At 42.6% G+C, this 12,086-nt stretch overlaps 1 protein-coding gene across 6 annotated transcripts in view; it reads right to left on the reverse strand.

Moving 5' to 3' along the window:
• Positions 1-12,086, reverse strand: part of DENND1A (DENN domain containing 1A) — a 159,585-nt gene that overhangs the window by 20,771 nt on the left and 126,728 nt on the right. For all 6 annotated transcript variants that reach the window (XM_042052484.1, XM_042052483.1, XM_042052485.1 and 3 more), the window contains 2 exons: positions 11,245-11,301; positions 6,196-6,327 (listed from right to left, as the gene is read on the reverse strand). In XM_042052484.1, the coding sequence (XP_041908418.1) occupies positions 6,196-6,327; positions 11,245-11,301 (189 nt within the window). The remainder of the gene's footprint in view (positions 1-6,195; positions 6,328-11,244; positions 11,302-12,086) is intronic.

The following is a 12,086-nucleotide window of genomic DNA, read 5'->3' on the forward strand; positions in this document are numbered from 1 at the left end:
TTAAACTGGTCATTTTGTTAGCTTTTGTTGGCTTTCTGTGGTCCTGATGCTGGAATTCAAATCAAAGAGATCATGTAACGCACATGATTTAAAATGTTGGAAAATGGACAGATCCCTTATTATCTCTTAACAGCTATTCCTCTCTAGCAAGTGGAATACTTGCACAGAAAAAAAAAAGAAAAAGAAAAAGAAAAAAGAGATGGTCTCTCATTTAAGGAGTTCTGTAAACAGCAATGACTCTCTGCTTCGCTCAGCTTCATCATTCACCAAGCCAGGCTGCATAATTGGGGGGACACTCTCCTCCACACACCCACAGAAGGACATGGACCCTCGGTCTGCAGTCTGGCACTCCCAGCTGTTTTATTTGGTATTCATCAGCCCAGCTCTGAAGGGCAAATCCAAAAAATGCCTGGCCAAACAAACTGTCACAGTGGGGTCAGCACTTAGAAGAATCATATGTTTCACATACTCTTTCCCTTTAATCTCCTGGTTTAATCCAGTGGCCCAGAGGTCAATTCAGACAGTTCTGGCCTAACTGTACATATCAACTTCATAAGTAATACATAAGAAGCTTCTGGATGCTGATCTACATTGATAGAGAAGCAAGTCATCCATAAGACACTGCGAGCTCTCCTCAGGTTGTCAATCTAGGTGATTTGGGTAGCCTTGCATGTACTGATGTATTTATTTTCTATGTATGTATTATTTATAAAGCACAACTCTCCTTCCACATGCCAGCAGTGATGGACCAAGATCCTCTCTACAAGATATTTATGGGTTCCTCAGCAGAACAGGACTAACAAGGAGACTCTGCAGACACGTTACAGCTGCTGTCGCTTGTCACAAGCCCTGGGAGGTCGGCTCTGCCAGCATTCCCTTCACACATCCAGCCATTGCAGCACCTGACACCATGTATCCGGAGCAGGACAGTGATTCCTAACATCCCTGTGTGAGGAGTGCCTGAAATACCGAGACAGCTGGAAAACACTAAAAGCCATAGTCTGCAAAGTGCTTTTTCATGGCTGAACACATCTGCTGGATGTAGACTGGGGCCACAATCTCACTGCAAAGCATGAATTCTTGCATGGCACCAGGCCCACAGGGACTCCACTGCTGCAGTGGCTGGAGAGAACCCAGCTGTGCCTGCTCCTTGGGAAGCCCTGGGGAGCGGGTGCAGGAGGGGCAGAGACCCAAGGCACACTCTGCAGGTGCTGCTCACACTTGTCCATGATGGGCACACATGGCCAGTGCAGGCTTTCCCTAACACCCACCCCATGGATTGTCAGCTCTGCTAATCCTGCACACCACAAAGCAGAATTTCAATCCTTTCTTGTCTTGTCCATTGACACTGGTTTTACTCCTCTGACAACAAACACTGTCCCCTAAGAACCTGATGGAACATTTGAGTGGTCTCAAGCAGACATTAGATGGACAAGTGCTTCTGGGTCAAGACATCTGTCTTTCTTGTGGGGTGACTTTTACTGAGCAACATTGAATTTGTTCCTGAAAGGAACAGGCAAAGAAAGGAGTGAGAATAAATGAGGGTAGAAGAGATACTTTCTGAAGACAAAATAATTTTAAAGAACTTACACTTTTGCTAAATCCAAAAAGAATCAAATGAAGAAAGGGAGGAAACCCCATGTGGGTCCACAGAAAGGAAATGGGAACCCACATTGCTCATCCATGGGGAAGAGTGGAAAGGAGGCTCATTTTCTTAATGAAGGTCCCACTATTGTCTGAGCAGCTCAGAGTGGCCAGAGGAGGAGCTGGCTCTGCAACCAGAGCATACAGTTATACGAATATTAGCAAATGAACTTGTTTTCCCCTTTCCCCTTTGGTTTCTACCTCAGTGCTACACAATGCCTGCTGTGATCCAGGGGAATCTGCTATTGTTCCAATGCACCTGGGTGTGAAGGGAGTCACAGGGTCTGGCAAAGGAGCCTTCCTCCCTTCCCTACTTCATCCCTTTTACCCTGGAGATAATCCCTCCTCTGCTGCCTCTGGCCTCAGCGATCCAGTTCTGCATTCCTGGAATGTAGCTGGCTGGTGTTCTCCCCATCTTCCCCTGACCTCTTAATGCCATTTAATCTCCTGGAAGAAGAGCACTGCCCTACAAAGCCGAGTTGTTTGTTCTGTGTGTCCAAGTGAAGACTGTGAATAGGAGAAATGAACATGTTCATTTACAGCAAAAGGGCTCAGAACAGCAAATAAGATGGCAATTTCCATGCTGTGGCCTGCAAAAGTTTAACAGCAGTCAGAATGAGCTGGGGAGAGAACCCAGAGAAGCCTTTCCACAGTCAGACAAGCTGCTTCAGTACATTAGTGCATTTTCCATTTGTTTCATAGCTGTTTATGTTAGTCCCCAGAGCACTGGTTCTCTGTAGTTTGCATCAAGAGTAAAACATGATTGAATCTCTCTACTAAAGATATACGTGGAAGAGTCTTTTGTATTTTCCTAAACTGTACACCTTTTGGTACACAAATGGAATTAAATATCCTATTTGCTGGTAAATAAAAACAAGCCATAGAAAACATAAACCCAGCTAAGCTGACAAAAGACATTCTAATTATAACAGACACAATTAGAGAGCTGTACAGAGCTGCCAGGATCACTTGCTTCTAATGAAATGATTCCCTTTCCCAACAAGTGATGTTTCTGGCAGCTTATCATTTGCTGGTTTAATTGCACTAAATCAGTGGTGCTACTGACTGCGGGGAAGCTCCTAAGGAAGAATGTTTCTAAGTGTAGGTTTGATTTAGAAGCCCTTGGGCTCATCCTGTGTGCTCACACCACCCGTCCCAGACTAGTGGGAAGACTGGGCACAGGTACCAATCCTGTATGAACTCTGCGGGTCCTGCCAAAGTAGCCCAAACAGCTGCTTGCTTGGACAAGGCACCTGTTCAAAACAGTCACTATGACACTGTGTAGTGTTTATTCTCCAAACAGCTCAAGGACAACACAGACACGTGTGTTCTACCTAAAAAGTACAAGTGTAGGCATGGAAACAAGGGCCCAAACCCCCGAGTCACAAATCACCTGCATCAGCGTCCCACTCTACCTTGGTCAGGGCTTACAGGGCTCCCAGTGCCTGCCCTGCCTGGCACACTGGGAAGGATCCTGAGGAGAGCTCTGGCAGTTGAATATGCAGCCTGTGTTCTGATGCTTTAAGGACATTTTGGTCAGGTTTTAAGACAAAAAACAGAAGAAAGCAAGTAATAGGACATTTATAGAATCATTAAGGTTGAAAAAGACTGGTCAGATCATCAAGTCCAACCATCAGCCCAGCATCACAAGAGATACTCTCTGTAGCACTGGATCTTCCATAATTATTAACCTTACTCTTCCCCCAAACACGGAGCACTACTCAGTACTACAAACCTCTCATTTGAATCTTGGCCTTGGCTTGAAAATTAAACCCTGAGCCATCCCTGAGCCGCCTGTACCGCTCCTGCTACTTGTTGACTGCAGTTGCATTGTCCCAGAGTCTGTGGTGATAGTTCCTGTATTTGGCTGAGGCACGAATCAGTAAGAAAGGCACACCCTGGGAAAAGCATGCAAAGTCCCACCCAGGAAAAGCAGTGCTCCCACCCTCCCACGGTGGTGTCTTTAGTAAGAGCACTTTGTTTAGATCTTTACCGCATTGCCCCAGGCTCTCTGGCTAAAATCCTTTTCACCATCCAGGAGAGCTTTTCCACAATGTCTTCATGATGCACAGAAAGCATTATTAAAACAATTCCATAATAAACAAGGCTCTCCAATGATGCCCGATCACCACTCACCAAGACGAGCCAGGTCATACAGAATCTGCCCCCCCCCCCGGCCCCCCGTCAGATAATTATTGCCAAATTTTGGTGAACCATCAGCTGAGGGGCTGTGCTTTCACAGGCATTTCAAGATATTTTACTGACATTTTCGTAGCCTAACAACTGCAGATACACAACTGTGTTTGGAAAAGCTAGCAACTCCCTCACTCTAGGGTGAGAGATAATGAGTTAAAATTAAAGGTTGCTGCTGGCTCGCTAGCCCATCCCCCTTTAGCTAATCTGTCATGTAATGAAGAGGAGCACCCAGCACAGGACAGCTCGCTGCCGGCTCACTTACAGCGAGCTGATTAAGAATGTTCAACCAACAGCAGACTGCAGACCTTTCCGAGGAAAATAAATAGACTGTATGCAAATGTGTTTGTCACTTTGACAGCACGTCTCAATTAAAGGCCCGCGCGGCGGCTGTGCGGCGCTCGCTGCGGCGCCGCGGCCGGGCTCCCTGCATCGCCGCGCGCCCCGAGCCGGGGCCCTGACCCCCAGCGCACGCATGCATTTTAAACCTCGCTGCCAGCCGCACAATGCTGCACTCCGAGAGAGCCCCTGACAATGGGAAAAAAGCCTCTTTCATCCTCTTCAGTTTAGAAGAGCTGTGAATGCACAAACAGCCCTTATTTCAGAGTTCTTGTGCCTTTTTAATTGTTCCCACCTTCTGTATTCTAGACAGAGTTAAAAGTGACACTAAAATCTCTGCCTTTAATCACGAGTTAGAAGCCATCTCCCGTTTATACAGTAAATGTTGCTGCTTTTTTCCTCCCCAAAGCCTTAATCTATATTTCATAAACCTGAACATCTTTTCCTTTTAAATGAAAGTATGATTCCATTTTTGTTTTGGCATTGGGCTATCAGGAAAAGCAGACCTGTGCCAGGACAAAGGCTGTGAGTGAGAGAGCCCTACAACTGCTAAGTCAGATCAGTTTTTGGAAACCAACATTTGTAATGTGATGACAGCAATAAGCATTTAGCCAGAGAGCCTCTCCCCACAGCCAGGGGTCAGGAAAGCTGATGTGTGTTTCTTTCGACACAGAGAAAGTGATCATTAAAAAATTTGAAAGTGACTACTAAAAAACCTCATGAATTTAAATTTGCACTTACCACTCAAATATATATTTCATTAATCTACCATAATGTTTGAAGCATCCATCGTTCACAAAAATCTGAAGGAGAAACTGAAAATAAATTGTAATATTATCTGATTTCTGACTGCTTCAAATGAAATGTAACATGTCCCTGCTGGAGCTAGATGGCTGCATTCCTCCAGTAGCCCAAATTCCTCTCGACTGTATTGGCACAGAAAGTAATGGAAAAATAAATCTCTGCAAATACTTAATTGGAAGAGAATGATTTTTAAAAAGTCTCCAAGAACTTACATTTAGCACAGTGGCAAAAGTACTGAAAGAAATAAATCTAATTCTAAAATGATGCAGACAACACTGCTCTGAGCACTGATCAGACCTGGGGTAGCCCCATCTAATACCTGAACAGTCAGTGCAGCCACACCAACTGGTTTCTATTCATAGACACTTCTCTGAAACTGGTTTGCTTCACATTTTATAATGTTTTACAATTGCTTTAAAATTACACTTTGCTTCTTTAGAAGAAATGAGATACTCCCTCCTTCTTTTCTGGTCAGAACAGTGTAAAGAATAGATAGAGCAAAAGAAAAGAGAACTGTGAATATAAATCCTGTTATTTTTTGAGTCAGGCTACACTTAATAGGGGAACACGGACAAACTAATAATAAATACTGGCTGTTTTTCCATGAAAATCACAGCAACTACAACATTTTCTAAATAGTTAGCTCTTCAAACCTCCCCTCTCTCAAAACTCTGTTTTGCAGACATACCAAAAGAAACATTACAAGAGTAACTAATGTGAACAGCTCAGCTGTCGATACTGAATACAGAGTACACTAACAAGCTATTAATTGATTTTTTCATCTTAGTTCATCGTATTTAATTTTCAGAGAATGTTCAAATGCTTTAATAGTTGGATGTTCCATATTGACACTAATGATCTGGCTAGATAACAGGGGATTTTTAAATACTACACCCTCAGTCCTGAGGGCTGTAGCACCTTGCATGCTAAAACAGCCACAAAATAGTTTATACAGTTGCTACAATAATTATGCTTCACTCCCCCAATTCACTTATGGTTTGTTTTCCCCAAAATCATCATATGAACAAAAGGAACCAGTAAACCCCAGAAAAATTAGGTTTTGGAACCCCTTTAAACAGATACAACAGAAGTAAAACTAAAATAGCATAGTTCATAATGAATAATGAAGTGTTTGGCATATTTGTTATCATGACTTCTTTCTGAACTATTTTTGCTGAGTCACATGATTTAGAGAAACTTTACACTAAGACCTACCTGACCAAAATGTACTGTGATTGGTCTCCTGTCCTCTCTTAATTTTGGGTCCTTCTTCTCAACCAGTGGCGACGGTGCCGTCCTCGGCAGGGGCTCCTCCGGCGCTGCCGAGCACCCGTTCTCAGCAATGTCCTGTGTGGTAGGAAAAGGTGAATAGCATGGCCAGGAACACTCCAGAGTGAGGGGAAGGTGCACAAAGGAGACACTAGAGGATAATGCTGACTAACGATTTGGATGTTCGGGGAAAAAAACACCAAAGTACAGAAAAGAAAACATCATTAGAATAGAACACTTCATCCGTCAGAGCTTGTACACAACCCCTCTCTCCTCCCAGTACCAGTGGTGCCAACAGGACATTCAGTAAAACGTCTGACTTAAAACACACAAAAACCAGGAAGTGCATGTGGAGAAAAAAACTATAGCTCAGATTTTCTGTTTTAGAAATGAATTCAACAGAAGCCCAGGAACAGGGCATTCTGCTTATTGTAAACCTAAATGAAGACAGTAATTCCATTTATGTACTGCACAGAATTATCCATAGCAGAACAATTACTGGTGGAAGTGACAAGGAGAGATGGAACTCAGAGCTCAGTTAGCTTTGCATTTCATCTTGGAGTCTGTGTGTACTGCATATGCCTCCAGGAGAGGGTACAACACCAAGGGGTGTCTGGCAGAACACTTTTTGTTTGCTTTGACATCAGGTCTCCTCTCCAGAAGTGAAGTGACCCACCAGCCCAGGTTAGAGGACTTGGCAAGTGCAGGCATGGGGTGCGTAACACAGGTTTTGAAAAAGACAAAGGCCTGCAGACATCAGGAATCAGAGAAGGAGCAAAGAGTTTGAAAGTGAGTTGAGAAACAGTCTGTAACGCAGTGGGCCCCAAACCTTACATCTCTGCAACAATGCCAAGGAAATAATGCTGGGTAAATATGGAGAGAAGGCTGCACACGCTGGAGCTCTGCAAGGCTGACCTGAGGGTGGCTGCTGCCACCGGCAGGGCTTTGATTCCCTGACCTCTGACACGGCCCTGCGAGCCCCCGGCTCGCTCAGGTACAATAATGAGCTGTGTAAGCTGATGGCCAATTAGAAATGGTTCCTTTGGACACACACTGACCTAATGTGTTTAGGTCAAATGAAACAAAAAGCTGGATGGACTTTCTAAGGGGCTTTGTCTGCTCCACAGAGGAGCTGAGACCCCTCTTTAGATCCAGCTGGTAGAGCAGTGGTTCCCCAATATGGGCATAAGGATCGTGGGGAATTAACACTTGTTAAGGTCAAACTAGAGAGAAAAACTTTTTCTTCCCCCCCACCCCCCGCCCTCCAGCTGCACAATGCCACCTTGTCTTGAAAAGGTACAACAAAGTCCTCCGAATTAGTAACAAAGAGCCCCAAAACAAGGCAATGACAAGAAAGCTGAGTGTCTGTCAAACTCCTACTCCAGCTCCAGACAGCACTGAGCCCCCAAGGGATCCACTCAGTTTTGGACTCATCACCTATGGCAGCACTATTCCCTGTAATGACACTAAACACAACCCAATTTACATATTTCTGTGGGGGTGGAGGTGCCTGGAGCTGCTGAAGCTCCAGCACACCCAGGGCCACCCAACCTGCGCTGAGCGAGGGCTGCTCCCGGCCCGGCAGAGCCCCGCCTGGAGCTGTGGCTCCAATCAAGGCAGCACACAGCTGGGAAGCAATGGAAAGCAAAGCACCTTCCCAAGCAAATTCCCAAAAAAAATGGAAAAAGGACACAAAAGTCTGGACATGAAGGGAATGGGAGGAGATAAAAGATAGAGAGATTAAGCCATTAAGCAAAACCCTCTCAGATGTGTAATGATCACTGCAAATCCTTGAGCTTTTATTGCTATAGATTGGCTCTACGTCTCTGATGATATAATTGCATATAAAAGATAACATGTTCCTAAAGCCTACTTCCACTGTGTTTGGTGCACAGACTTCCAAAGAAAATACAACTTTTTTTTTTTTTATTGCTTAATAAAATATTAGAATTAAATTATTTGATTCCTCTCTACTTTTTCATCATCCCCAAAAGGCAAACAAATCATCAATACAGCTTCATTCTCAAAGCAAAGTCTGCTTCACAAAAGTTTTTCTACCTTCAATGAAAACACATTTGAGTTAAAAAAACAGTGAAACCTGATCTTAAATTTTGTAATGGAGTGCAAACACTGGCTAGAGAGGAGCAAAACATATTCTGAACGTCTTGAACATTGTGCAGGCCATGTTATAAAGCTCTAAATGAGCTGTTTCTAGAATACCAGGCATTAACTAGAGCCACACAGGGCTCTAGGAACGAAAAAAATGTTGAATACATTAATGCCAAGTGCCCAACCATTTATATAAATTGTCTTAGCCAGAGCTTTCAGTAAGTTCCATTCTCCTGACTGAAAGTTGAGGACGGTACCATTCATATTCCTCCTTCTTCCTAATTCTATGCAGTTAAGCTTCAAATGAGCCACTAACGGAGGGACTTGACCACCACGGTCCATTTGTGAGATGGAAAAAGGCAGCCTTTGCAGAAAATACAAAAAGGGAAATGAGAAAGAAAAAAGAGGAAAAAAAAGGAAAAAAGAACTGTATCAGATATAAAATAAAGCTACCAGGCTGTATCTATTAACAATTATTTGCTCTCACTCATAAGAATCCTCTGAAAACTATTTCTGTTGCTTTGAAATACTGCACCACAAATGAACAAGGGATGGAAATGGAGCCCCATTCAATCTCCACTATCATATTAAAGAAGGACCTTACACACACCACAGTGACCTCTCAACAGGTCAATCCTGCATTTCTCATTTGCAATTCAAACCCAAGACTGGAGCAGACCAAGGGCAAAATGGGCTCTTGATTATATTTAAGAGGTCACCATTGCTATGCAGAGTTGGAGGAAGCAGACCTCCAGCTTTATTGCATTTTTAAATTCTATCTTGTACAGAAGCTGCTCAGATTTGGCAGCAAAAACTGGAAAAGGGATGTTTATATTTGACTTTTCCTTACCAGGGGCCTGCAGACTTTCTATATTAATAATGGAAAATAGTATGTTAAAATGCAGTGGATAGTAAGTTCAGTTTAAAAATAACCTCAGGTTACTCTTAGAAGATGAAAGACTAGCATCCCAAATTTGGCAAAAAGTAAGTATTTAATGATACCAGGATGTCAGACAGTTAACTCTCACACATGCTAGCGAGGAAACACAGGACAAATCCAATGCTCTTACTTAAAACTGGGGAGGATGCATTAATAGACCTGTGCATAACAGACCCATAACGGAGCAGCACAGACGTTTAGATTAAAAATGAGGGTGACCAAAACAGTGTTTGCTATTTTTATCACTTTTAACCGAGCAATCCCTAATTTTAGAGTTACCTTTCTATCTGCATTCACATGGAGAAGAGGATGGGATAGAAAAGGAAAGAATAATAAAGGAAGGAGAGGTAGAGCAGTGTGTGTCAACTACTCACAGCAATCTTTTAAGTTCTTGTGAAAGCCTATGCTGAACAATCATGTTTAAGCATCTCACTTATAGAAACACCACATAATAAGGAAGGTGAAACAAAATTGGGCCATTAAGTTGTAAATGTTATGTGTGTTTTTTAAAGAGAAGCCTGCTGCTTGACAGACCAGGAGGACAACAAAAATAATAAAACAAAGCAATGACTGAATGAGGCTTTTCTCAGCCTCGTATACAAATGTCACACAACAGCACACAATTCTATTAGCATTTAAAATGCAGGAAAAAATCTGGTCATGTTACACAGCTCCAACTGCTTTAGAAACACACAAGAGAAGGCCAAACATTTTATTATTTAGGAAGGTTATGTCCAGAAATGAAACACGTGGAATGACATAAGGAAATCCATGTACAAGAAAACTGCTTCATGTTTTTATTCTTTTCAAATTATACCTACAGTGGTCATATATAACTTAGTGTAATAAAATAAAATGGCATAAAGGCATCTGAAGCAACTTTATCTTCCCCAAGAATCTACAGCAATGTCTAGAGTGTGTAGAGAGGGAACAGCAGTTGGAATGCACACAGGTAATTCCTCGCTTTGCAGCCCAGCTGCACAGAAACTCCTTTCAAAGAACAGGCTGGTGACAGGCTCAGGTGCATTTCTGTCTGCCCACCAACATATTTGTAGCCCCAACTTAAGAGGATGGGCTAGAAATTTAGAGAAGAAATTTACAGAGAGCACAGATTAAAAAAAACCAAAACCCAAACTCCTATGCAACAAATGGAATACAAATTTCTGAATAAGAACTTCAGTTCTCTCAGCAGGTTGGCTGTCTTGCCTCCCCCGATGACTGAGAGCTCCGATTCACAGAATAAGGAGAGTATCTGCAGTAACCCAGGGCAGAGTTACCCATCTGTTCATAAGGTGTGTGTCAGTGTGAACTATACCTGTGGTTTATAAGGAGCAATTGGCATTGGATAACACATCCCTCAAACACAGTGCAGCAGTTTGGAATTGTGCTGTTTCCAAACACACAGATTTGGGAACAACAAACAGTTTGAGTATTTTTTTCTTCAATAATTCCAACTGGCAAAAGACACCAACTCTAATAAATTCCTTCCTGTCTGAACTTTGCAACGGACATTCAAGAAATGCAGAAATACCCTTCCCAGTGGCAGACAGACATGATGTTATTTTTCCTGACTGACTACTGCAAAAATAACAACAATTTGCCATTTGCAAAAAGTTCACTGCCAGAACTGTAGGGAAGAGCTCCCAGTCCACATGCAGTCCCCTTCCACAGTGCCCCAGCACGAAGGACAGGAGCAGGACCACTCCAAACAGAACACTCAATTTTCTGGCTTTTGTGGGTTTAAGTCAGAGCTTTAATGTATTTGAAGACAATTTTTTTTGTCTGTGAATATTTATAAGTGTGAAAAATCCAGGACAGCTGGTAATGCATTTTGAAGTGTGCTAACAACACTGTATCAAACAGCTTCCTATTGATCACATCATGCTTTCAGTGGCTAAGGATTTCAGACGTGGTGCTTATACATTTTGAATAAGAACTTCAAGTACCTTTTGCTTCAAGCGGTTTTTCACTTCTTTTATTCCCATTTTTGCATGATCTTTTGCCTGCATGAAAAATTAATTTAAGTTAAAATTCCTTTCTATTTCCAGCAGTGACTAAGTTTGTTTCCAGTTAATAAAAACGGCAATAAAAAAATGTAACAAGATACTGAAAACACATTAAAACAAACAGAGAGCTAAAGAGACCCCAAATAAACAAAAAACATCACCCCACCTTTGTCACAAAAACGTTGTTTTCCCTGTTTTGAAGCCATAGACATCTTTCATCTTTTTGCATTCCACAGCCTCACTGTTCCCCTGTAAGTATTTATCTTTGCTATAAACTTCTATTCTTCCACACCGGCAGTGAGCCTGCAAACTCTCCTTGCAGTGCTCTGGATGCCAGTTCCATTTAGTAGAGCCAATCTCATCCTACTCCTCTCTCTCAGGCTGGAGAAAGGCAGCAAAAAACCCAAGTTTGAATGGTTATCTCAATGCTTTTTGTAGCATTATTTCCCAGAATTGAGCATATAAGAAATCCTCACTTGTTTCTGTGCTGTTTGATCTGGCAGAGTGGAGCTGGCAGCCACACACGATAGCACAGCAACACACCAGCTGTTTGTTAACAGCACTGAAAACACGTCCATTTAAAGAATAACTCAGTAAGTTGGGCTCTAAATAAGCAGGTATAAGAAATCTCTAGGGAAAATTAATTGACATTTAGAAAAGACGGAAACAATTTGGAAAATGAGAGGATTCCCTTCTTTCGGTGAAGCTGCAAGCAGGGAAAGCTGAGGTAACAATGATTTCCAACAGAGCAATGATGAGATGGTAGAGCTGCCTAGCAGAGC

Source organism: Corvus kubaryi, unplaced genomic scaffold (assembly GCF_017639235.1).
Source record: "Corvus kubaryi isolate FWS band 111438036 unplaced genomic scaffold, C.kubaryi_AGA036_p1.0 78, whole genome shotgun sequence".
In the NCBI taxonomy this organism is placed as follows: domain Eukaryota; kingdom Metazoa; phylum Chordata; class Aves; order Passeriformes; family Corvidae; genus Corvus; species Corvus kubaryi.